This window comes from Lethenteron reissneri, chromosome 21 (genome assembly GCF_015708825.2).
Source record: "Lethenteron reissneri isolate LAM-NWPU_2019-01 chromosome 21, ASM1570882v1, whole genome shotgun sequence".
In the NCBI taxonomy this organism is placed as follows: domain Eukaryota; kingdom Metazoa; phylum Chordata; class Hyperoartia; order Petromyzontiformes; family Petromyzontidae; genus Lethenteron; species Lethenteron reissneri.
The window spans coordinates 14,204,211-14,230,642 of record NC_083799.1 but is presented as its reverse complement, the minus strand read 5'-3'; the positions used below and the strand labels follow the sequence as shown (position 1 = coordinate 14,230,642).

The window sequence follows — 26,432 nt, the reverse complement described above, 5'->3', positions numbered from 1 at the left end:
TAATAAAAAAGCAGCAATCCTCGCCCCCTACTGGCAGACTGATGCCTCAAGGTCACTTGCAAATGAGACTGCTGCTGCTCTCTTGAGCGCTCACCGCCTTGGTTAAAGAAAACAAACCGAACACTTTACACCCCCCCCCCCCCCCCCCGCTTACTCGCGATCTGCCGATCATCCGCCTGAGGACGAACCCAGCTGACAGTTTACACGGCTTGATGGACCAAGGCGGCTGGGAGATTCAAGAAACTTTCAACTGCCGCGCCGGGCGGTCGAACCGGTCACTTGGGAATCGCAAAGCCCAGTGTAACAACTCTAGAACCCTGCGGCAGCACCTCCATGGATTAGACCCCCCCCCTCACCCACTATTTACTACCGCTGGCGGTGGCGAGATGTTAACTACCTCGCCTGGTATGCAGGAGGTCGTGGGTTCGATCCCGACCCTGACGCTTGCTGCTGTATATTTGGAGTTTGTGTGTCTCTCTCATCATCTTCACGGTGGCTAGATGTTAACTACCTCGCCTGGTGTGCAAGAGGTCGTGGGTTCGATCACCAACCCTGACTGATGCCAGCTGCTGTATATTTGGAGTTTGTGTGTCTCTCTTATCATCATCACGGTGGCTAGGAGATGTTAACTACCTCGCCTGGTGTACAGGAGGTCGTGGGTTCGATCCCGACCCTGACGCCTGCTGCTGCTGTGTATGGAGTGTGCATGTCTCTTTCTTTCCAGGTGGATTTTTCCTCCGGGTCCTACGATTTTTCCCCTCCACGTTTAGAATCAACATCACGCGTTTAGAGACATTCGTCCACTATAAATGTCCACGAGTGATGATGATAGGCCACTTCACTTGTGGTAGCCAGGTCGCTCCTGAAAAAAGGATCCACACATGTAGCTCAGGGGCCGTCCATAAATGACGTCACGCACCTAGGGGAGGGGGGGGGGTCAGACATTTGTGACGATGTGTGACGAGGGGGGGGGGGGGTGAGAAATGTGACATCACATCAAAATGCGCAACTTTAAATAAATATAGACAACACGTTCTCCTTAATTAAATAGACTTTTTTAAAATAAATGTTTTTTTCCTCTAACATCAGAGTGCAGCGCCACATTAAATACGCACTACAATGACAATAGTTTAAAGCGATTTGAAGCATTTTTTTGTGGGGGGGGGGCAGAGCTTTGTGACGTCATTTGAGAGGGGGGGTCTGACTTTTTGTGACGCCGTCTGACGATGGGGGGGGGTAGAGGGGGGGGGATAAAAAATCTTACAAAATCGCGTGACGTCATTTACGGACGGCCCCTTAGCGGCCTCACCTGGCCAAGAATAAACATCGTTTACAAGTCCGCGCTTTAACGCCCAACGCTACTCGCTCCCCGCAGACCACGACTCTCGTCAGCTGGCAGGCGGCCCGGCGCTGGGCAGCCGGGCCGCCGGCGGCGGAGGCGGCCGGGGCGGCGCGGGCCGGGCGCGACCTCCTGCGCGCCGTGGAGCGCTTCGCCCGCCTCGGGGAGCTGCTGGCCGCACAGGAGCACGAGCTGGAGCCGGCCGCACTGCGGGCCAGCGCCGATGTCCGCGGGGCGGGTACGGGGAGACGCGGCGGTTGGGGGCTGATGTGGGGGCGGGGACACTGGGTGGAGGGGGAAGTGGGGGGGGGGGGACGGGGTGGGAGGGGAGGGGGACGGGGGGGGGAGGGGGGAAGTGGGGGGGGGGGACGTGGGGGGGGGGACGGGGTGTGGGGGGAGGGGGGAAGTGGGGGGGGACGGGGTGGGAGGGGGGAAGTGGGGGGGGACGGGGGGGAGGGGGGAAGTGGGGGGGGGGGGTGGGGGGGACGGGGTGGGGGGGAGGGGGGGAAGTGGGGGTGGGACGGGGGGGGGAGGGGGGAAGTGGGGGGGACGGGGGGGGAGGGGGGAAGTGGGGGGGCACGGGGGGGGAGGGGGGAAGTGGGGGGGGACGGGGGGGGGAAGGGGGGAAGTGGGGGGGGGGACGGGGGGTGAGGGGGAAGTGGGGGGGGAGGGGACGGTGGGACACTGTGAGGTGGGGGGGTGGGGGGTTCAGAGGCGGCGGGACATGGGGGAGGTGGAACGTGGGGGTCACGGGGGGGGGGGGGACATGTGGGGCAGTGACGACATCACGCGTCGGCTTGTTGCAGAGGTAGGCGGTGGTTCGATCCCTGCGGCCGTCCTGGCTAATACTGAGGGCGTATGAAACGCAACGACCGCGTGCCGTCTGCGTCGCAGCAGACGTAGAAGGTGCCGTGTGTGCCGATGCTCGTGGTCCAAATTTGCAAAATTTCAACGTTTTACAATGAGCTCAGCCTTGTGTCGTGAGCGCGGCGCAAACGCCAAATGCAGCTGTGGCTGCTGAGCATCGGGGCCAAAGGCTCGCGTTGGTGGAGAGGCAGCTTCCTCTCACGTTTGGCAGAAAAACGATCGGATTGTTAATTGATTTTTTTTCTTTTCCCCACTGATTTGGATGGGCGGGATTTTTTCGCGGATAATCAACGTAAAATTAGTTTCCAGTGACGCGCATCAATTAGGCCGTCTGTCTGCGGCCAAGGGCACGTGTGGGATCTCCTACTGGAGACCACCTACGGTGGAGCCCTCATCCAGCGGTGAATTGAATGGACATGTAAAGCAAGGCCCCCTCCCCAGTGTACGCTCATACTCGTCGGTCGTTTATCCGCGAGGTTCGTCTCCGATGGAGTTTGTTGCGGCGTCTCGGGCGCGCGCGTTCGCAGGAAGGAGGATCGCGGAGCTGATGGGCGCAGGTGTCCCCGGAGGGCAGGAGAATGAGGACGAACCTGCTCCGGATAGAGGTCAGAGGTCAGCGCTCCCGGACGCCGTGCCGGAGCAGCCCGGGCTGGCGCGAGCGGCCCGCCTGCTGCTCTCCTCCGTGGCACGCACCCTGCTCCTGGCCGACCGCGCCGCCATTAAGCACATCGTCGGGTTCCGCAATCAGGTGCGAGCGCTTGTGTGTGTGTGTGTGCCTGCCAGTGGGGAGCGGTGGCGCTGTGGCGTGGCTGGGTGCAGGTGCTGCAGTGGGGAGCGGTAGTGTAGCGGTTAGCGCTACGCTGCGCTATGAACCCGGCGACACGGGTTCGATTCCTGCTCACGGCCAACACCGGTGACGATTATCTGAACCGGTCCTGGGCCTCCCCTAGGTCGACTCAGCCTCAAATGAGTACCTGGTGCGGTGTGTAAACATCGCCACTGGGGAGACAAAGGCGGTCGGGCGTGGTGCTGGCCACCCACCCCCTCGTGTACCGTTCTGGCCTTCATAGGTGCTCGCTAACAGCACTTGCCCCTACAGTCTGTTAAGGCTATACGGGGGATCTTTATCTTTGTCTTGTGCGCGCCTGTCGGTGGGGAGCGGTGGCGCTGTGGCGTGGCCGACACGCCGTGGCGCGGGTGTCTCACCGCCCGCGGCGTGGCTGGGTGCAGGTGCTGCAGAGTCTGGAGGGCCTGGAGAGAGCGGAGAGCCCTGCGGAGATGGTGCTGGCCTTCAACGACTTCACCGAAGCCATCGAGCCCTTCGTCAACCTCTCGGCCGAGCGGGAGCGGGTGTGTCCCACCGTCCCTCTCACACCATCATCACCTACATCATAATTATCTCCCACATCATCATCATCACCTACGTCATCATAATCATCATCTCCGACATCATGATCATCACCTACATTATCATAATCATCATTTCCGACATTATGATCATCACCTACATCATCATCATCATCATCTCCGACATCACGATCATCACCTACATCATCATCATCATCATCTCCTACACCATCATCATCATCGCAATAATATTCGTCGTAGTCACAATTTGCTTTCGCCCCATTAGGGATCTATGCAGTTCGTGTGCCAGTACTGAATGGATTGATGCATGGCAAGATCATGAGAGTAGACGGTGGATTGGGGAGGCCTTCATCCAGCAGTGGATTGACCATAACCGATGATGATAGTGATGATGATGATGATCGACGTCTGTCTCTACAATTTTGGCAGCCTAACACCAGATGTGCTATCTCAGCGGTCGTGTCTCGACTGTTTAGGAGCTGCAGGATGCGTGGCAGAAGGGAGAGTTGGCAAAGTGTGGTGGCATCTACTGTATCGGCCATGATGGCATGATTATTTTAATCTTGGTTGGCAGCGTGGCACTTGGCCTGCGGTGGGCAGATCATAAATCCCTGTCTAGGGTCAACTTTTCGCCTCCCTACACTCGGCTAAATCGGTAGCGTTGCTGTCAGGCCGTTTCATGAATTGTCCCTGCAATGGTAATGTGGAATTTCCACCACGAGCTCAAGACTGACCGACACAGATGAGCACGGTCCAAAACACTTGTGGTCAGTTTGTTGCGCCTCCGGTTTCGGCTACGTACGGCGCGAAAGAAATCCAAGCGTACGTGAGCACAACAATAGGCGTGCTCTCCTGGCTTGCGGGGTCGGGGGGCACGTGGGGGGCGTAAACTCGTGAGAATCGGTCCCTCCTCGCCGGCGCTCAGGATCTCAAGGACGAGCGGCAGGCGGCGCGGATCGGAGTCGCTCGGGATGTGCTGGAGAAGGCCCCCATGATGATGCTCGCTGCGTGCAAGGCAAGTGCGGTTGCCTGCTGCGCGCAAGGCAAGTGCGGTTGCCTGCTGCGCGCAAGGCAAGTGCGGTTGCCTAGTCTGCGGCGCCCCCAAGGACAAGTGCGGTTGCCTGACTGCGCGCAAGGCAAGTGCGGTTGCCTGCTGAGCGCAAGGAAAGTCGGTTGCATGCGGCGCGCAAGGCAAGTGCGGTTGCCTGCTGCGCGCAAGGCAAGTGCGGTTGCCTGCTGCGCGCAAGGCAAGTGCGGTTGCCTGCTGCGCGCAAGGCAAGTGCGGTTGCCTGCTGCGCGCAAGGCAAGTGCGGTTGCCTGCTGCGCGCAAGGCAAGTGCGGTTGCCTGCTGCGCGCAAGGCAAGTGCGGTTGCCTGCTGCGCCCCCCCCCGGGGGGGCTGGGGGGGGGGGGGGGGGGGGGTACTGAGCCCCCCCCCCGCAAGGCAGTGCGGTGCCTGCTGCTCGAAATGGCAAGTGCGGTTGCCTGCTGCGCGCAAGGCAAGTGCGGTTGCCTGCTGCGCGCAAGGCAAGTGCGGTTGCCTGCTGCGTGCAAGGCAAGTGCGGTTGCCTGCTGCGTGCAAGGCAAGTGCGGTTGCCTGCTACGCGCGCCGCAACCGCAGCGCCGGATTATCCTAGGAGCAAAAGTGTGTGTAGTAGCTACTACTACATATGTAGTAGTAGCTACTACTGCATATGTAGTAGTCGCTACTAATGTAGTAGCTACATGTGTAGTAGCTACGGGCCCCGCACTTTCAAGCAGAGGTGGGACAAAGTCATTGTTATGCAAGTCCAAGTCGAGTCTGAAGTCATCAAATTCATGACTCGAGTCTGACTCAAGTCCAAGTCACATGACTCGAGTCCACACCTCAGAGGTGAGACAAAGTCATTGTTATGCAAGTCCAAGTCGAGTCTGAAGTCATCAAATTCATGACTCGAGTCTGACTCGAGTCCAAGTCACATGACTCGAGTCCACACCTCTGCTTTCAAGGGCCCCGCGCTAAATGCTTTCGAGCTATCAATTCCGATTCAGTGATTCTGCACTTGCTCTATTACTGTAGTACTATACCGCCTTCGACTTTTACGAACGACTGGGTGGTTAAAGTTGAGCGATTTGTCGTATTATCTGGCTGTATAGCAAATGAAAAAAATCCAATTACTTTGCTATGCAAGTAAAAAAAAATTGTGTTTTCAATGACCCGGTGGCGCTCGTCGCACGCAGACGCTGCTGTCGCACGGCGGCTGCGGGGCTGCGCGGGCGGCGCGAGAGCGCGTGCTGGGCCGCGTGCGCTCAGCCACGTGCCGAGTGGTCGACATCGTCGCCGCCGAGACGACCCACGCGGCAGGCGGCGGCGGCGGTGGCGGGAACCGCGGCCCCACCGGCACCACGGTGAGTTCCATACAAGACCGCACTTTCTTCGGAAACTATTTTCGTTAAGTAGCCCGAGCGCATATATATGCACATGTGCATATTTCTGGACGTGAAAAACATACTCCGGCTTTCGCGGTGGGCTGCGCGGCCCATGGATGAACCGTCGCCACTTCAGTTTAGTCGCGAGGACGATGGAAGACGGAGCAACGGAAGGGCCCGAGGGAGCGTACAAGGATCCTGCTTCCCTAAATGTCGATTTAAAGCTTTCGTGACTGCAGGGATTCATCTTCTTGGTTCTTTCGGTAAAGTCACGTAGAATGGAAATAATAAAATAATAAAAATAAAACATAATAAAATCATTCTCACGACGTTTCGGCCACAACGCAAGCAGCCGTTCTCAGGTGAAGAACAGAGTCTTCTCGACAGACCTGCTTGCGTTGTGGCCGAAACGTCGTGAGAATTATTTCATGTTTTATTTTTATTATTTTATTATTTCCATTCTACGTTACTTTACCGAAAGAACCAAGAAGATGAATCCTGCATCCCTGTTGGCTCGGCCGCTGATTGGAACGCTTCACAGCCCTCGTTGCCACATTCAATTAGCCTGCTCTTCATCCACAGTCGCATTCGTGCGCCTTTTAACTCCAAGGTGTATTTATCCCAGTCCCCAGCGAAAATTATTCATCATTATTATCATCCAAATCGCATTTTAACGTGACGCGTGCTTCGAAACGCTGTGGCATTAAGCACTGCAATCAATGCAAATCATAACCCTTAACGGTCCTGTCATTAGCATACTGATGGAAGGAGATCCTAAGCTGCATCGACTGATTGGCCGTGCTGCAAAGATCCGACCGTGTCCGTCCAGTGCCCGCTGAGCTGCATTACACGCAAAGTGCTCGCCACAAAGATAACGACGATACCTTGCTGATCTCGTCAAGGAGCATCAACCATCGTCACGCGAACTCTCACGGTCATCCTCGCAGCAGCAGCAGCGGCTTTTGGCAAACCGTCGAACAAAGACGGCCACCGCATCTCGCGCATTCAGGCGCGCTTTTGCGGCCGTCTGAAACCCTCTTCCTTCCGATATTCGTAAAATCATCTAGATTGACAAACTCAATTTCTTTAGAACTGCTTCTTGTTGTCTTCAGTTTGTCCTTCCCCCGCACCTCCGACTGGCACGCTTGGCCACGGACTTCCACAGCTCTTGCCCGACGGCACGGCTGCGTCGTTGTCCCCCGCCGTGGCGACGCGCCCACCCGGCTCCCCTCCGTGCGGCCCCACGCTCCGGCGGGACGAGGAGCGGCCCGTGCCGGCAACGTCGGTGACGGGTTCGGGCCCCGGCACGTGGGCCGGCGTCCCCGGGCGGGCTGTGACAGGCGGGGCCCGGAGGGAGGAGGACGCTCGCGACAAAGCTCTTCCCTGGCTGTGCGGCGCCGTGGACACGGTCAAGGTCGGCGTAGACCGCTACGCGACGGCCTCACGGAGGAGTCGCGGAGCAAAGCGTTGCCCTGCTCGACACCAGCACGCGTGGAGGGGGGGGGGGGGGCAGGGGGGGAGATCGCGGCTGGGCCAGGCCCGTGGAAATTTGCCCGGACTTAGAGAGTTGCTGTAGACTACCCACAAAGTGGCCCTGGCTGTGTGGGTTCTGGGTGTACGAAGCAGGGTTTGCTAAAAAGCTTTTCTGGAGGCCAAGTGTAAAATGATGTACGCGGACACCACGTGCGCCATCCCCTCGGCTCTTTCTGAAGCCTCCTTAGAAGTGAGACCTGGGAGTAACTTACCCCCTGCCCCTCCACCCTTGTGTACATCCCTGGGATAATGAACTCGGGTGGCAAACAGAAGCTGGTCACAAACAGAATTGAACATTTTCACCGAGATTCGTGTCCTCTGCCACGGTACCGCGCCACCAGCGCAATTCCTATCCAGTTAAATACTGATCCAAGCTCGCGGTTCCCCCGGCGCTTGCGATCGCACCTCCGGCTGCCGTTGCCACACTAAGCTCTGCCTCCCTCGCTCCCGCTCCCCGCGGCCGGCCGACAGACGCACGTGGAGGGCCTGCGCGAGGGCCGCCTGCAAGCGAGGCATCTGGAGCGCGCGCGGCTGCTGCTGCTGCTGGGCCCGGCGCAGAGCGGCGTCCGCGACTTCACGGAGGCGGCGTGCGTGAGCGGCGAGCACCGCGACCGGCTGCTGCGGCTGTGGGCGGAGGCGCAGGTCCGCGTCGACGCGATCGCCGGCGCCGTCGAGCAAGCGGTGAGCGCCGAGGGCTCGCCACCGGTTTCGAGGGGACCGTCGGTTGCGGGACGAGCCATTGGGTTGGGGGCCCACCGCGTCGTAGTTCCTGGCCTAAAAAAATGGTCGTTGTCGTGAACCACCCCTCCTCCTCCTCCTTCTCCTCCGCCGCCCGACCGACCGACCCGTTGTGTCGTCCTCGCAGAGTCGTTGCCAAAAGTGGCGATCAAATTCCGACCGGTTCAAAGCTCCCCTCGTGACCAACTCGCGTCGCCAACGCGAGGCGACGCGTCGCTCGAACAGCTTTGAGCTTCATCGGGTAGCGGGCTCGGAAATAGAGCGGATCTGTTGCAGTTGCAGCGAAGACGTTTATACTTTAACTTGATTTTGACGTCCGTTCGTGTTGGCACCCTTTCCTGTTTTTTCCGTAAATGCGGTTGGTTTTCGCGCTGGTTTCTATTCGCTTCGTCGTTGCGCTTCGTGCGACGTCATTTATTTTGCATTTTGGTGACCCCCAGGTTCACGTATCTGTAAAGGAGAGCCGACACAAGATTGCAGGGGTTTCGTATTTTAATCCTTTTCTCCCATCCACACCTGTCCCCAGCCGTCCCAATCTCGTTCCCGCCAAAGGCCTCTTCTTCCCGCCCGTTCTCCCCTTATATCTCCTCGATCACCCCTCCCACTAACCCTCCTATTGGTGGGAATCCTTCCCCTGACACCGCTACATATACAAATGGGGTCTTTCCTGCACTCTGTAGCTTTCGCGACTCGTTAAGCAAAATAACCGTACACTTCACCCCCGTGCTGGTCTCCCCAAGACGTACTCCTTTTGAGGTGGCTCTCCTGGAAAATATGTGAAAGTCTTCCCGGGACATTCCAATTCCAATGGTCGGTCGAATAGCACACCTTAAGCGAACACGTCCCTTAGTTTATTTGAACGTAGGTGGTAAACCTCAGCGAATATGTAACATGAGTTAATTATGCAAGATAAATATTTCACCGGGACATTCTCTTGAGATGGAGCATTTAATCTTAATTTTGAAGCTTTCGTGACTGCAGGAATTATTCTTTGGTTTTTTCGGTAAAGTCACGTATAAAGATATGTTATCTTTATACGTGACTTTACCGAAAAAACAAAGAATGGAGCATTTAATTTGCAAGGGCGTCATGTGGCATAATAATCCACCGCTCACGACGATAGAATGTACATGTCGATCTCCCCTCGTCTGGTCTTGTGAGATCGTCATCCCACGATAATGTCCCAGTGGGTTTATGATCTGGACAGTGGAAACAACTTTATAGCTCACTGGATTCCTGCAGGATAAATAGACATTCTGATTCTGGCAAGCCGAGGTTGCAGTGTATGTAGGTGTAAATAAAGCTGTCTCTGGTGTGGACCAACCAATTTAAAAGAAAATGCATATATTATCAGAGTATGTTTTTTTTTTGCATTCTGACCACGAGTATTGTGGTTAATGCAGACATGATTCCTTGTAAAAGGTTTCAGTTTGATGTTTTAACAACTTAACACCTGTTTTGTTGCCAGATGAAAGGGGAAAATCTATTCTCATATTTTGGTACTGGCAAAGGAGGTCTCATGATGTAGATTTGTTGAACTTCTTTCGCACCGCATGTAACCAACAGTGATAATCGGAGGTGCGGGCGAATGACAACAAACTAAGCACAACAACAAACAGTTCGAAATAAGTTATTTTTTTATCAATCTAAATTATTTAAAAGTGCACGGATCCAGTGGCTTCATCATGTCGGAAGGGAGAGCGTTCCAGACGGGCGCGGGAGCGCATCCGAAAAGCGCGGCGACGCGACTACCCCCGTCTTCGTCCGACGGCCTCGCCAGCGAGACTGACTCTGACCCCGCCGTTGCAGGTTCCTCTGGAGCAGCAGTTCCAGCGCGGCCACGAGATGGAGCTGACTCTCATCGCCGCGTGCCAGACTCTGGATCAGCTCAAGAGACAGGTATGGCCCCAGCCGTGCGTCGCCGTCACCGCCGCAGGAAAAATGTCCACATCGCAAGGAGCGCTTAACACGACGGCGGCTGTGGTGGCGGCGGCGGCGGTGGCGACTCACGCCATTAGGGAGCGCATTGGGACCGCTCGGTCCTAGATTGGCTCATTCCGGGAAAATTATCGAGCCCGTTTATATCAATTTAACGACGGAGATTTTGACGATGCTCGCACACGCTTGCGTTGTATTCTGAGAACGCCGCCGCAGAACGGGACGATTGATCTTTAATGAAAAGCGCACGCGGTAAATTAAAAGAGAGAAAAAATCCACCACGTTTGCTTAAACTAGAAGCTTGTAAATGATTTTGCTGTAATCCGTGCATGGGTTAAACCCGTGCATTCCTTACACCCTTTTCAAGAAAATTTCATTGTCATGTAATATTCCAGCCTGGTTCCAAGTAAGACGATCCTTATTATTAAGACTCTCTCATTTCCGTGAGGGCAGAAGCTTGCAGACTGTTGTAAAAACAAGCGTTTTTAAAATCCTTTATATTAAGTTCACTTGCTTGCTTGCTTGCGTGCTTACGACCATGCAAATCTTTCGGTCGTTTTTTAACCCACTTCCCGTGATCCAATAGAGCTGACATTTTCCACACAGACTCGTTGTGCGTGACAATTAATTTTCGTGAAATTTTTTTCCTAAATTTTACAATTTTTAGGGGAAAAATATGATATTTAATTACCAATTGCTTAACGGTGACAGGCAATCATCTGACCCATAGGTGGCAGCCATCTCAAGCCAGAGGACGAGAGGACTCTAGCCGCCATGCATATAAAGGACTTATAGTGAAAAACTTTGTTTTTACGGGTTACATTTTTATGAATAAAAATAGGGTTTTGTATGAATGAGTCTGTCACTTTGAAGTAAGGCTTGCAAGGCCAGAAATACGAACACAATGGCAGATGCACAAACAAGCACGCGTCATACCCGTCTGCATGCACCACAGCCCCTCTATCAATCCACTGCTGGATGAATGCCTCCCCACGCCGTGTCGATCGTGGGTGGGTGAGGGGGGGGATTGTTTGACCATACGTCACCATGCTGGTCGGTACGGGTCGGTGAAGGAGAGGGCCCATAGACCGGCTCGGCCATTGCTTGCCGCTGATGTTAGCCGTGCTCGTAGCACAGTTCGTGTCGGGGTGGTAGAAGGGCGGTGAGTTCGAAATCCTGGTTGGAGGTTAAACTCGTCCCATCATTCCTCTGGGGTCGACAAAATAGACACCAATTCTAGATTTGAAGCTTTCGTGACTGCAAGGATTCATATTCTTAGGTTTTTTCGGTAAAGTCACGTAGGTAAAAAAAAAAGTATTAATAAAAAGTAAAATAAAAATAAAATAAAATCACGACGTTTCGGAGGCAACACAAGCTTCCGTCTTCAGGTGGAACCGTCACAGCACGATTGCTGTATCAAGTGAGCACCGACTCTTTAGAATGTGCGTCCAAGGTCTGGTTTTGTTAAAGGGGCCGCGTATTGTTTTTGTATGCCCATTGAACTTCTTTCGCACCGTACCTGGCCACCCGTGCTCATCGCAGACGCGGCAGAATGAGGGGGTGGTATTGTGACTGACACGGCTGCGCTCGCGTTCGTCCCTCGTCTGAACCGGCGCGCCGTGCCCCCCCCCCGGTCTCTCCCGCCCGTGTCCGGCCTCCCGCCGCCGTCCCAGCTGCAGGTGGCGGCCGTGGCGGGCGCCATGCGTCTGCTGTCGTCACGGCCGGGGGAGCGCACCCTGGCTCGCCTGCCCGAGGAGGCCGCCACGGGCCACGCAGGCGCCGTGCGCGAGCTGGCCGCCAGCCTCTCCGAGCGGCAGGAGGCCCTGTCCGAGGTGCTCGCTCGCTCACCTGGCTCACCTCGCTCGCTCAGCTCGCCATCGCACAACATCATCGCCGTAGCGCTCACGTGCCCGCATCTTTCGGGTCACGCCCTAGATCCGTATTCATTCGCACGGAGACTTCACGTGTGGGCTCGTATACAAACAAACGAAGACGACGATTCCCCGTGGAGCCTTTAAGAGTGCTGTTAACGAGTAGCACCTTATGATGGCCTGGCGGCACGGTACACGGGCGGGCGGGTGGGTGGCCAGCATCACGCCCGGCCCGGCCGTCTCTTTCTCCCCAGTGCTCGTATTCACACATTGCGCCAGGTACTCGTTCAAAGCTGAGCTTATCTCGGCTTCGACTGAGTACGCGGCCATTGCGTAATGTCTCTCTCCCTCGCATGCGATTCTCACGGTCTCGTCGATAAGGGCCAGCGCGATCACAATCGCCATCCGTCACGGACCTGACCGACCCGGTTTCCCTCGCGGGGGTCACGGAGCACGGTCGCCAGACACTGGTTTCGCGAGGCAAGGCCGGTGGAGACGCTGGGACGAACCGGCGAGCGCCCGTCTGCACATCTCGGTCTCCGTTGCCATCGATCTGATTATGATTCCTGTTTCGGCCACCGTCAATCCACGGCAAATTGGAATTCTTGCTGCCCGTGCCCCCCCCCCCCCTCTACGCCCCCCCAACTTGCTCCGGAGCCCTCGTTGAGCGGTCAGCATTGGCCAATCACGGCCGTGTTGGCGGTTGCGTTTTTTTATTGCCATCGTTTCGGTGAAATATCCCAATTACGATGGGGATCCATCGCTGCCGGCTCGCCTGACAGCTACTCGCTTCGCCGTGGCTTCTGTGGGCCGGGTGGAACTTCAATCGCTCCCCCCTCTTCCTCATTCCAGGCACTAACTCCCCTAATTGGTGTGGAGCTGAGAGGGGACTTCGCCGGGTTTTCAAGCGTAATAGGTTTATGCCCTGCCTGGCAATAAAACAGAGGAGGTTTTAAGATGTTCTAACACCAAATAGAAACCTTTTTGCTAGCAATCAAGTACTGCATTAACCGCGCACACGGTAATTGTGACGAACATGCAAACAAACATGTTCTGATTATACATTAATTTTGCCTTTGAAACCGATTTGCCTTTTTTTCATACGTTTTTACTTGCAAAAAAAGGTCCCATGATAGATTGTCTGTGTAAGAATTAAATGAAGTACTTTCGATTCCTAGAGCATATGTGTGCATGTATGCACTAGTCATACCCTTGATTCGATTTTTTGAATGGTAAAAATAGATCGTTCTTTTAAATTATACATTTTAACACCTCATCAGATCGCGGTGATTAATGTTCTGCAGGATCCACGAGGAATAATGATGGCTTATCCACCAGGTATAATGACATCTCGTCCACCGGTGACATTCAACGATGGCCCGTTCACCGGAAATGTGCGGCTTGCAGGTTTGCCGACTGCTGCGACACGTGGCGGAGACGGAGCCTCTGGGCATCAGGTGCTCTCACCTCGACGACTGCATCCAGTCCACCGTGCAACAGGTACCACACCTATGGTCACTTTATCCTCCGGTCATCGCACATTTTTCTGAGACTTCAAAAAGAGGCTGTGGGTTGGTGAAGAAGTCGCCCTGGGAGAGAACGCCCACCGCGTTCGCCCTGCCGGCTATCGTTCATTTGTTTTCGTCGCTGTTCCCCCATTCCAGATTCTCTCCGCGAGCCAGGTGCTGGAGCAGAACCCTGAGAGCCGAGCGGCGTTCGAGCTCCTCGAGGTTTGCCGCCAGGCGTGGGCCGAGTGCCTGGCGGCACTCACCGTGCTCGTGCGCGACACCGTCGACACCTCCTACGGTGCGTGGGTGCGGCGGGCGGGACGAATGGGTCAGGAGAGGGCAAGTGGGAGATAGGGCAGGTGGTCTGGGGTCAGAGGGGTAGGGGATAGGGCCCAGGTTCTCGCTCCCAACCTCCGGCACTAGCCGGACAGCCGGAGCAGAACACATGGAACGAGATAACGGCGCTGTTTTCGGTTGCACATCGTGACCCACGGCTTGACCTCTGGCGTCGCTCTGCGGCTCCGCTGTGAACTTGGAAGCTGTGGGCATGCGTGGAGTTCGCGCGCGCACACACGTGGCCGGGCTTGGTGGCACACGTAGAGATGTGTACGGGGGATTGTTGGACCGTGTGTGTGTGTGTTTGTCTCCATGCATCCGAGTATTCTCATGCTCGCATTTATTTTGATGTTGACCGAAGTGCAGTTCTTCAAAGACTGCTGATGGTTTTTGCGTAATGCACACAAGTGCTTTTTGTAGACGAGTTTGTATATCTAATGACAGGATTATCATATCTCCTAGGCCTTGATGTCTCTGCAAAAACTACATCTAATTTTGGATGTCAGCATGCCTCACAGAAATAAGACCCTGGGTTCGATTCTTGACTAGGGTATTTTTCTGCGCGGAGATTGTATCTTCTCCCCCTGTTCTGCATGCATTGCCTCTGGGTTATGCGGTTTTCCTCCCATAGCTGAAAGAAACACAGTGTCACTGGCATCGGCAAATGCCAATTATATAAAAAAAAATACTCGCAAATTACTCAATTTCGATTCCACACAGCAACATCGCCGCCGACTCCAAACAACTTGACGGTGCCCTCCTGAAAACTAGTCTGGAGACTCAGTGCGGCTTGTCCAAAGAATAATTATTATTGTAATAGTATTATTATTGTTATGCAACGCTAACATAGCTGGCACGCTTGTCAAGACGCGTCAGCAATGCGCCCATGTGGTAGTGCCACCCTTGCCGTGCTGTTGTCACAAATCAACGTTTGGCACGAGGTTCGTGTCGTTGGCGAGACATCCTCCCCTGCCCCCCCGTATCCCTCCCCCCCACCCCCCATCCCCCCTCCGTGACTTTCTCAACCGAGAGCTGCTGGATGCTCCGCATGTCGTACCGCCGTGCGAAGCGTGGACGAGCGGCCTCGCCGCTCTCCGCGCCCGTGTTGTTCTGCAAGGACACGACCCCTTTCTCCCCCCCCCCTCCATATTGGCAGAGCCCCCCCCCCCACCCCCCCAACACAACGCGCGTAATGTGGCAATAGGTAAGAGACCACGCCGCTCCCCTCTTCTGCCGCGTGGTCGCGTTTCAGCCGGGTGGCTAGCGGGCGGGGGCGGGGGCGTGGGGGGTGGAGGTCGCGGCATTGAAAACAGAAGCGGTGGCCTCGCAGAGATTTTAAAAGCATTTTCGACGGTGAGAGCGAGGAAATTTATACATTTTTTTTAACTCCTTGTTGGGTGTTTTTTTCTTTCTCTGTTATGTTTGTTTTCCTTCCTCTAGAGAAAGGCTCGAGCCAATCTCTGCACAGCCACGGGGTAAGACGAGGACCGCTGCTGCCGTGCGCGGTGCACGAGTGCTTTTGTGGACCTCGTAATGAGAGTTCTGTAATGCGCCGCGCTCGTGTTTGATGACAACACAGTGGCTCCATCCCCCGTCGGGTTGCCTTGAACACGGGGTCGATCCACTTGCACGCATTGGGAGTCCATTCTTCGTCGTCAAACTTGTTGCCTTCAAATTGTCGTTGCACGCACGCACTTCTTTACTCACACATCGCAGCTGGTCGTGCACATTGTTTGAAAAGCTTTCTTTCGTTGGCAACCTTGGATGCTATTTTTCACGATCGTGTTCGGCTTTTTCCAACGGCGCTCCAACCTGCTCCCATTCATCTGTTTATTTCACGTAATAGTTTTCTATTGTAGTGGAGCCATTGGCATCGTTTACACGTGGTCCTCATTTCACTTGTCGGTACCAGCTGAGGTAGCAAGGCCACTGAGGCGGGTTCCAATTTTTCCTGTGTGGCCAACAAGAGGCACCTTTTGAAATGGGCGAGTTACGAAATTTTTCGCTCTCGTTGGCCGTATAAATACACCGGTACCGCACTGGCAAGGATTTGCTCCCTTAATTGGTACCGATTTCTGCTGTGGCCCATGGCCTAATGGGACTGAGAAGGCGTTTGGAATCCCCGTAGAGCCGGTGCACCACCCCGTGCTGTTTGAAGGGCCCGCGTGGTGCGTTGCCATTGGCATCGCAGAACTACTTGTGAGATTGTAGTAGTAATAGGTTTTTACCCTTTCAACTGGTACACAACTGACACCTTTATACAAGGGATCATGTTTGCAATAACCACAACACAAGCAGTCAAAATGCAAACAAAAAGAAACAACTCTGATAATGATATGCACGGTCCTTGAAGTTGATTGGTCCACAACCGAGACAGCTGTGTGGACCAATCAACTTCAAGGACAGTGCATATCATTATCAGAGTTGTTTCTTTTTGTTTGCATTTTGACTGCTTGTGTTGTGGTTATTGCAAACATGATCCCTTGTATAAGGGTGTCAGTTTTGTACCAGTTGAAAGGGTAAAAACCTATTACTATATTTTGCCACTGGTAAAGGAGGTCTCGTAGTACTTCTGAGATTGCTTCAGGTGACCTCCGACCTCTGGCCTCTGCACATTCCCTGCTTATACAGGTGTCTGTCGCACGTCAGTTAACCAACATTCTACACTCTCCGAGCTCCCGAATGTATCAAACTAAGTGGAACAAACCGCATTCGATGTCACCGGCTTTTCTTGGTACACTCGTTGGTGACGTGGCTGAGAGCCATCAACTCGTAACACGAGAAGGTGCACGGTTCAACCGCCACCATCGGCCTGAACCCAGCAACCCAGCAGTGCCAGCTCAGCCCTCTCACTCCCGAGCCACTCAAGCGGCCTAAATTTGTCTTAGAAATGGAATCCGTTACGTGATTATTTTTTGTTACGGTGGCGAACCATCGCAGCAGTTTCCCTACAGAGTGCGTCCATCTTGTTGGTTTTGCACACGGGCGGCGTGTCACGTGGGGTCGGCACGATTAGTGACACCGCGTGTGGAGTGACACCGCGTGTGGAGTAACACCGCACGCGGAGTGACACCACGTTACTCTGCACGGCCACGAGTTCCGCATCTGCGCTGGATTCGGGCCTCCTGCCCCCACAATGTTTTCCACGATTATTCAAATCATCGGCGGCGGAGGCGTAACCCGGGGCAGCCTCGTGGATACGCTGCTGGCAATGAGATGTGTTGCTTGTGCGTCCAAATTCTTAAACGGGGGTCACTCGCGAGATAAGCCACGCACACGTTATCTATGAATGTTATGTTTAGAGATAGGGTTAACCCTGCGTTTAACCCATACCTAGGATTAACCCAAGCTCCGTCTCTATGGTTAACCCCAACCATAATCTTTTGGTTTCTCCGAATGTCAACCGTAATCTTTGGAGTTAATTAAACACCTCGTCATAGGGCTCACCATTTAAAAATAACTAACCCTTAACATACTCCTCAGGTGGACTATATTCCTAAATGGATGAGTTAGCCTGAACCCCAAACTCTAGGAGCTTTTCATACTCCTAACCCGAGCGTTAATCCTAAGTTCTTAAATATCATCGCTAACGCTGGGATCACAAAAAAGTGCCCTGTCACTTGTATTACAAACAACGAGTGATAGCGTTGAGCTGAAACGAGCCATTGCGTTTCCCATTCGTAGATGGATGTGCAGTGACTCAGCTCGAGAGGGGGTGGGGGGGGGGGGTCAGATTCACCTTTCGGATGCCAAATCGCCAGGTTTCGTCCCAGAGAATCGGGTTTGCGTTCGTCTTACGAGTTAATTAATTCGTCCTGAACGCTCTGGCAAATTAAACCAATTCCAGTGACGTCCAACGAGGCTCCGCTGCGAGTGGGTCTGCACGTGTTTGCCTGCCCTGCACGAACCGTCGCTTCACAAATGCATGAGATTCGTGACACGATATCGTTCCGATGAATTCGAGTAAACATGTTTTGTACTGCTTTGTCGGTGGCGTCGTAGCAGCGGCGGAAATGATTGTAAAGCCTCTTTATCAAATACAGCGGAAACCTGCGACCCATTTGACATTTTGTCGTGAAAAACACGCGAAAAATTTGCTTTTTGCCAATGTGACTATCAGCAGCTTCCAATTTGGCTACTTGGTTAGCGGGAAGCTAGAATACAAATGCAGTTCTACCGCGGCCTCCTGCTACTGTATTAAAGCTGAGAATTCACTGAGGCTCGTTTACAAGACATATAAGTGCACGGTTCTGTTCTTGGTTCTTTCGGTAAAGTCCCGTAGATAGAAAAAAAATTTTTACATTTAAAATAAAAGCAAAAAACCCCCCCGACGTTTCGATCGCAACAGTCACGAAAGTTTCAAGTCAAAATTTGCACGGTTCAAGTTTATCCTTTGGTGCACGAAGAGCATCTCTCGCCCAGGAGTTTAGAATTGGGTGGTGGCTGGAGGTGCAGCTGCTGCTGCTGCTGGTGACAGATGACGGCTACGGCGCTGGCTTGTTGGGCTGACGCGTGCGCAGGACGAGGCGGAGGTGGCTCGCCTGGCCGCCGGCGTGCGGGAGCGCACGAGCGAGCTGGAGGCCGAGGTGGAGCGCTGGCCACGCGGCGGCGGCGGCGGGGGTGGCCAGGAGGAGAAGGAGGACGCGGCCGTGCTCCTCTGTGTGCAGGACGTGTGCAACGCGGCCTACGCCACGTGCCTCCTCGCCAAGTGAGCCACGGCAGTGGCCGCGGCAAAAGTTTCGTGTTATTGTGGTCACTGTTTTGTTTATATCATTATTGTTGTTGTCGTCGATCTTAAGACTTGTTTTGCCCCAGGCAAGGTTCTCGCCGAGTCTCAAGACCCTTATTCAGGAAGGCCCTGCCAAGTTTTTTGGGTGGCAATGTCTATGCACTTTCCAATCGAGCGATTTGCCGAGTAAATGAGCAAAATTATGCCAAATCTGGAGCCTGACGCCGACACGCAATGGCCCTTCTCTGCTTTTGAGCGATGCCACGGGATCTTTAACGGTCAACACACGCCGCAGTGTTAACCATGGCGGCCTGCCGGATTTCAACCGCGAACCCCTGCAGCAACAAGCGGTGAACGCGCTACCACTGAGTAATAACACCAAGGATAATAATAATAATGTTATCCAGGCAAACCTCACGATTTTTTTTCTTTTTGTAACTGTGTGTTTTGTGTGTGTTATGCGGCCGTCTGGAACGCTCTTCCTTCCGATGTTACGAAGCCACTGGAGCTATGCGCTTTTAAATCTGGATTAGAAACTAATTAAATTAGAACTGCTTTATGTGTGCTACGTTTGTTGTGCTTCCCCCGCACCTCCGATTTGCACGGTCGGCTACGTACGGTGCATGCATGCATTTATATACATCCACTTCACTTTATCGATCCCCATTTAGGAACAATGGGCTGAGTCGACCCACGGCTGGAATTTTAATTCTAAACCTCGCGCCTGTGCTTTGAGTCCTCAAACCACCTGTAACCGCCCGACAAAGTTCAAATGAAACGACAGGCAAGTGGTTCTATCACGCAGGCGTGATGTGATTGCCAGGCCCTCCCCGCACTTTCAGGGCAAGCTGTTGTTGATCGTACACCAGAAACAAATGCACAGCGGGTGCTCCCAGGTGGCGATTGATCATCTTGTTCGTGGCGTACACGTTAACCGCGTGGACCTCACGTGACGGCTCAGTTTGTCCCCGAGTTGCCCACCTGCTTGGGATGACCCCCGTGCCGTGTGCCCACGTAACGCGCGGTTGCATAACCGTCCGGGTAATTGCGCCGTGAAATCGCTCCATTTATGGAACACAAGAGACGGGGCAACCGCTGAGCCACGGGCACCTCTGCACTGACCTGCATGGCAAAGACTCGATAGTTGATTAAAAAAAAAAACTGAAAATAGGATGGGGGGGGGGGGAGAGAAGTACAGTTAGAACAGGGAAGGTACCACGTAGTACAGCGCGGTGTTTGTGAATGTTCGATCAAAATCTATAACAATTGACAAGAAAAGAAAAGTCGCGAGAACAAAATAGTGCGGGCCGGAAAAGCTAAGGTTCAGACAATAAGCGCACAGAAACGTGCACACAAACCACACACAGCCTCTGTGCGTTATGTCTTAAAAATCATCAGCAGCAGCAGCTTGTATGAAGAAATACATTGTGGTCCTCTCAGTCATCATCACCGGTTTCATCCGCATTCGGAGTCATCGTCTTTCTCAGTCAGCGTTGGTGACTAAAACGGTGCTGGTGAGTCCTCATAGGGGCTGTGTAACTGCCGCTTCGAGTCTTGTCACATTTTGCCGATGGTTTTTTACGCATGAAGCACACAGGCCGAGTGCCTTTCTGTGCACGCTTTTGTAGATTTGACGACAGGGTTACCATATCTCCGAGGGCTTGACGTCTCTCTACTAAAGCTGTGGGCGGTACGGTGGCGCAGTGCTAACACGCCGCGTGCTTCTCGGCTACAAGGGCCTGGGTTTGATTTCCGACTCGGATGCCTTTGTGTGTGTGGAATTTGTATGTTCTCCGCTTGTTCTGCACGGGTTTCCTCCCGGTTCTCTGGTTTCCTCGCGTAGCTTAAAATCAATCCGATGTAACTGTCCTTTGTTAAATACTCCCAAATGCTGAATGGTTACCTGCACATTTTTCAATTGGGATTACACACAGAGAAACCTCGCCCCCCCCCTCCCCCCACCACCTGCTTTGACAATGTTGGCTTCACCCATCTGAAAAATAATCTCGAGACTCAGCGAGGCTTTCCTGGGCAAACAAGCAGAATAATAATAACAAGACGACTAAGAATTCCCGGTATAATGTTCTCAACTGGGGTCTGGTCCGTGACTTACAAAGCGACGAATTACTTTGACGGCTGTCTGTGGTGTCTCTCACGCGTCAAATGCCTGCCCCTATCTGTGTATCGCCTACAGAGGAGGTGGAGGAGGAGGAGGACTGCACAAATGCACGCCCGACCTTCTCAAGAAGGCCGCGGTAAGGTGTGAACACGGAACCATCGTCGCACACCGTCAATATTCAACGGGGGCGGCGATGGCGCAACGCCGGCAATGAATTGCGCGTCAACAGCACGCACGCACGCGTCATTAGGAGAACAAAAGATGATGCATGCAAATGTTCGGGGAGAGAGAGAGAGAGAACACCGAGCAGGCCTGAATATGCATGTTTTCGAGGTGCCCTGCGTTGATATTCGCGCGCGCGTTCGACTTAATTTTTCCGCTTTGTTTCTGATAAACTAAAACTTAAGGTTTTTTTTTTTTACCACCAACAGGTCAGGCACCACTGAGCTCTGCAGCTTTTTTTTCAGAAGCGACCTGGCAACAAATGATAGGTCAACGAATTGGCGCATAACGTGGAAATGTATAGCAGCCAAATACTCTTAAGCGCATGTTAATAGATGTGGAGGAAAGAAAACCGGAGGACCTGGAAAAAAATCCACGCAACCACGGGGAGAACATGCAAACTCCAAATATACAGCAGGCGTCAGGGTTAGGATTGAACCCACGACCTCCTGCATACCAGGCAAGGGCGTTAACATCTCCTAGCCACCGTGATGATGATGAGAGAGAGAGAGACACACAAACTCCAAATATACAGCAGGCGTCAGGGTCGGGATCCAACCCACGACCTCCTGCATACCAGGCGAGGTCGCTAACATCTCTCCACCGCGTCTATGCTGTGAATATTAGCCGGTGTATCACCGTGACCGCTGCTACTACAACCGCGCTTGTCCATTCACATCGCGAAGCCACTCAACGTTGCCCAGAGCGATGAGCCCATTGTTCTCCAGCGGTTCACTTTGAGCACTGCCACAGTGGCTATTTCAAACAATGAACTCGTTTTTAATCCAGGATAATGTGTCGCTGTCATTGCGCATTCGCGCTCGCATTATTATAGCGGCAATGCTATCCCAAAGAAAGCCGCGATGTTGCACAGACACAGTCTGCAGTAGTTTCAGTCGGGGGTGGGGGGGGGGTTGCACGTCTTGCTTCGTGTAATCCCAATCGAGTAATTTTTCAAATTTTGAAGAACAAAAAATTGGACTATGACGTCGGCACACAATGGCCTAGCATTTCCGAATAGACGTCACGGGGCTCCTCTTTAACGTTTGTTGAACTTCTTTCGCACCGTACGTAGCCAACCGTGCTAATTGGAGGTGCGGGGGGAAGGACAACAGACTACCACACAAATCTAAAATGAATTTTATATCTAGATTATTTAAAAGTGCATAACACCAGTGGCTTCCAATATCGGAAGGAAGAGCGTTCCAGACGGCCGCAAAAGCGCGCGATGCGGTGACCGCCGCCTTTGTTCGATGGCCAGCCAGAATCTGCTGTATGCCCCTCGACGGGACCAGCAAGGTATTGTGATTAATTTGTTATAAGCAGGGCGGTACTGCCAAATTCGAACATGCGAGCCTCCGCAACAACGCCACTGAACGTGCTCCAAGCCCGCTCAACCCGTTTCCCTCCGCGGGTCTCTCTGCCTTCCTGGTCGCGACGGGGGCCCCTCAATTTGGGGTGTTCAGTCTCTGCCTTGAAAAGGAAGCCGTGGGATGCTGCTCGTGGCTGGGCACCCGCGCGTTCCGCCTCGAGCGTGTGTAGTGTAGTGGGGAGCGGTGGTGCAGCGGTTAGCGCGCTGCGTTACAAACCTCGGCCGCCGGAGTTCGATTCCCGCTCACGGTCCACATCAGTGACGATTATATTGAATCGGTTCTGGGCCTCCCCTAGGTGGACTCGGCCTCAAGTGAGTACCTGGTACGGTGTGTGAACATCGCCACTGGGGAGACAAAGGCGTTCGGGCATGGTCTTGGCCAGCCCACCCTCTCGTGTGCCGTGCCGGCCTTCATAGGTGCTGCTCGCTTACAGCACCTGTCCCAGTCGCCTGATTAAGGCTCCATGCGGGATCTTTGGCTCCGAAGCACGTTGCGTGCATTAGCCTGAGAGAGAGAGAGCACTGTGTGTGGATATGTCAGCGGTTATTGTTCCCTGAAGGTCTACGTTGAGGTGTCAAAAACAACAACAGACACCCGTGGGCTGATCTGGTGGAAACGCATAATTGGGGAGTCGTGCAGCGCATCGCGCACGGGCTACTGGTCAAAGGCGCAGCCCTGCAATTGCTGGCTCACGTCACTGCTGGCGGAAAGGGGACCTCCGCTTCGAAGGAGCTCTAGAGAGAGGGGTCTGTGTTCTACCAGCTGTGCGTGTTTGGTAGAGGTGGGCATACCCACACGTTATCACATCATCGCACGCAAACCTGCGCATCGACTATGGCGGTGAAGCCATTTATACCGGAGGCGATTTGAGAAACTTGCCGTTGTGTCGACTGCCACGCTTGAAGGTGGAGTCGAACTGTGGACGACCAACCCCTTAGGTTCGCGAAATGGGTTTTGGCATCGCAGGACCGGGATGGGTCACGAAGGCGTGCGAAGACCTTCATCCAGCATTGCGAAGACTTTATAAATCTATTTTAAAGAAGAACAACTGTTGTGATTTTAATTTTAATTTCGATTTAAAGCTTTCGTGACTGCAGGGATTCATCTTTTTGGTTCTTTCGGTAAAGTCACGTAGAAGGTAAATAATAAAATAATAAAAATTTTACATCATAAAATTTCGATTTAAAGCTTTCGTGACTGCAGGGATTCATCTTGGTTCTTTCGGTAAAGTCACGTAGAAGGGAAATAATACAATTGAAAAAATTTTACATCATAAAATTTAGATTTAAAGCTTTCGTGACTGCAGGGATTCATCTTCTTGGTTCTTTCGGTAAAGTCACGTAGAAGGGAAATAATTCATTCAGACGCTGTCTTTCCGACAGCCCTGTTCTTCACCTGAGGACGGCTGCTTGCGTTGTGGCCGAAACGTCGTGAGAATTGTATTTTATTATGTTGTATTTATATTATTTTATTATTTCCCTTCTACGTGACTTTACCGAAAGAACCAAGAAGATGTTGTGATTTTTTTTTACGTATATACAAGTTCCCATAAAACATGCATCTTGTTTTACATTGTTCAGAAGCAGCTGATGTAATAATGAAGCATACATTTCCTTGCTCATGCCTCCACAGGTACTTGCAGATGAGTGCGTGAAGTTGTCGTCCTTGTTGGAAAACATTATGAGTAAGGTATGGAATCGTGGGCTGTGCTGTTTTGCAAGACGTGGTTTGGCTTGCTCCGCACAGATTCGTGAAGCATTTAAAAGCTCATATTCGCACGGTTGGCTAATGTGCGGTGCGAAAGAAGTTCAACATACATACTCCACAGGTCCGAGACAATTCACCACCGGAGCGTGCAATGCATCCAGATTCAAATCAGCTGATCCATGCTCTACCACTTACCACAATAAAACTCTCGCCTCATCATTATTATTACACGTGTCTGCCCAGGACAGGCTTTTGCTGCTCAACTCCTTTCAACAGGGTCCTGCTAAGTTCCCACAGTTAAGTAATTTTACAAGTCGCTTTTGGACCACGACGCTGGCAAATTTGGACCACGAATAAAGCTTTCTCTTAAGAGTATTAACCAGCGCGGCCTGCCGGAATGCGACCGCGAGCCTCTGCAGCAACCGCCTACCACGCTACCGCTGGGCCATGCACCGCCTCCATTAAATCAGCACGTCCTGGTAACAGCAGAGGTGGGACAAAGTCATTGTTATGCAAGTCCAAGTCGAGTCTGAAGTCATCAAATTCATGACTCGAGTCTGACTCGAGTCCAAGTCACATGACTCGAGTCCACACCTCAGAGGTGGGACAAAGTCATTGTTATGCAAGTCCAAGTCGAGTCTGAAGTCATCAAATTCATGACTCGAGTCTGACTCGAGTCCAAGTCACATGACTCGAGTCCACACCTCAGAGGTGGGACAAAGTCATTGTTATGCAAGTCCAAGTCGAGTCTGAAGTCATCAAATTCATGACTCGAGTCTGACTCGAGTCCAAGTCACATGACTCGAGTCCACACCTCAGAGGTGGGACAAAGTCATTGTTATGCAAGTCCAAGTCGAGTCTGAAGTCATCAAATTCATGACTCGAGTCTGACTCGAGTCCAAGTCACATGACTCGAGTCCACACCTCAGAGGTGGGACAAAGTCATTGTTATGCAAGTCCAAGTCGAGTCTGAAGTCATCAAATTCATGACTCGAGTCTGACTCGAGTCCAAGTCACATGACTCGAGTCCACACCTCAGAGGTGGGACAAAGTCATTGTTATGCAAGTCCAAGTCGAGTCTGAAGTCATCAAATTCATGACTCGAGTCTGACTCGAGTCCAAGTCACATGACTCGAGTCCACACCTCAGAGGTGGGACAAAGTCATTGTTATGCAAGTCCAAGTCGAGTCTGAAGTCATCAAATTCATGACTCGAGTCTGACTCGAGTCCAAGTCACATGACTCGAGTCCACACCTCAGAGGTGGGACAAAGTCATTGTTATGCAAGTCCAAGTCGAGTCTGAAGTCATCAAATTCATGACTCGAGTCTGACTCGAGTCCAAGTCACATGACTCGAGTCCACACCTCTGGGTAACAGTGCCGGATTATCCACGTAGCAAAAGTAGCTACATGTGTAGTAGCTACATGTGTAGTAGCTACATGTGTAGTAGCTACATGTGTAGTAGCTACGGGCCCCGCACTTTCAAGGGCCCTTGCGCTAAATGCTTTCAAGCTATCATTTCCGTTTCAGTGATTCTGCACTAAAGTACTATACCGCCTTCAACGTTTATGAACGACTGGGTGTTTAAGGTATTATCTGGCTGTATAGCAAATGAAAAAATACAATTATTTTACTTCGCACGCAAAAAAATTGTGTTTTAATATCATTTTTTTTATTTAGAGCCCCTTTATAACATATGCTACAGGCCCCGCACTAGCTTAGTCCGGCACTGCCTGGTAATGCCCCACGTGGAGAGAGAGAAAAAAATATCCACGACTGAAAACGTCCATTCGTGGTCTAGACTGCGTCTGAATGTGCGTCTTGGGTTGTAAAGATTACTCACAACCGCGTCTTGGTGAGTGCTTGCTTGTTACTTCACCGACAACTTACCGTGATGGATGGAAATCCTGACATCTTAACTATTTAACACAACTGGAAAACGGAGGAGTGCGTGTGATATTCCAGGCCTCTCTGTTCTACGTTTTCTGGTTAACAAACAAAAAAAGCGTGGGCAGGTGGAGAACCAACAAATGTAATACACTCACAATGTGTATAGGAACACTGCAGTGTGGCACTTATCACAGTTCTGTAAAGCCTGTGAAACAGCACTCGAGCGAGAGATAAGGTCGATATCTCAAGCGTGTTTGATCAACCTGCTCCTCAGCCTCAACAACATTCGCTACGTGATGTAATATTCTCAACCGCTGTTGCTGAACCACTCGGATACAACGTAAGATGCGTTTCGGCATTTTCACATCAAGGAAAAAACCAAAGAGTAAATCCCTGCAGTCACGAAAGCTTCGAATATAGTTTGAAGTTTTCAACTCACGGGATGTTTCGTGAACGATTTGGGCAAACCCGCGAACGAAGGCGCTGC

At 52.8% G+C, this 26,432-nt stretch overlaps 1 protein-coding gene across 1 annotated transcript in view; it reads left to right on the top strand.

The window, feature by feature from the left end:
- Positions 1-26,432, top strand: part of LOC133344942 (alpha-catulin-like) — a 35,321-nt gene that overhangs the window by 4,390 nt on the left and 4,499 nt on the right. Inside the window, exons 2-16 of the mRNA XM_061555272.1 lie at positions 1,376-1,577; positions 2,734-2,954; positions 3,437-3,556; positions 4,500-4,589; positions 5,793-5,960; positions 7,147-7,395; positions 7,986-8,195; positions 10,062-10,151; positions 11,864-12,022; positions 13,469-13,561; positions 13,726-13,867; positions 15,346-15,380; positions 18,426-18,613; positions 20,829-20,889; positions 23,981-24,037. Coding sequence (XP_061411256.1) covers positions 1,376-1,577; positions 2,734-2,954; positions 3,437-3,556; positions 4,500-4,589; positions 5,793-5,960; positions 7,147-7,395; positions 7,986-8,195; positions 10,062-10,151; positions 11,864-12,022; positions 13,469-13,561; positions 13,726-13,867; positions 15,346-15,380; positions 18,426-18,613; positions 20,829-20,889; positions 23,981-24,037 — 2,085 coding nt within the window. The remainder of the gene's footprint in view (positions 1-1,375; positions 1,578-2,733; positions 2,955-3,436; positions 3,557-4,499; positions 4,590-5,792; positions 5,961-7,146; positions 7,396-7,985; positions 8,196-10,061; positions 10,152-11,863; positions 12,023-13,468; positions 13,562-13,725; positions 13,868-15,345; positions 15,381-18,425; positions 18,614-20,828; positions 20,890-23,980; positions 24,038-26,432) is intronic.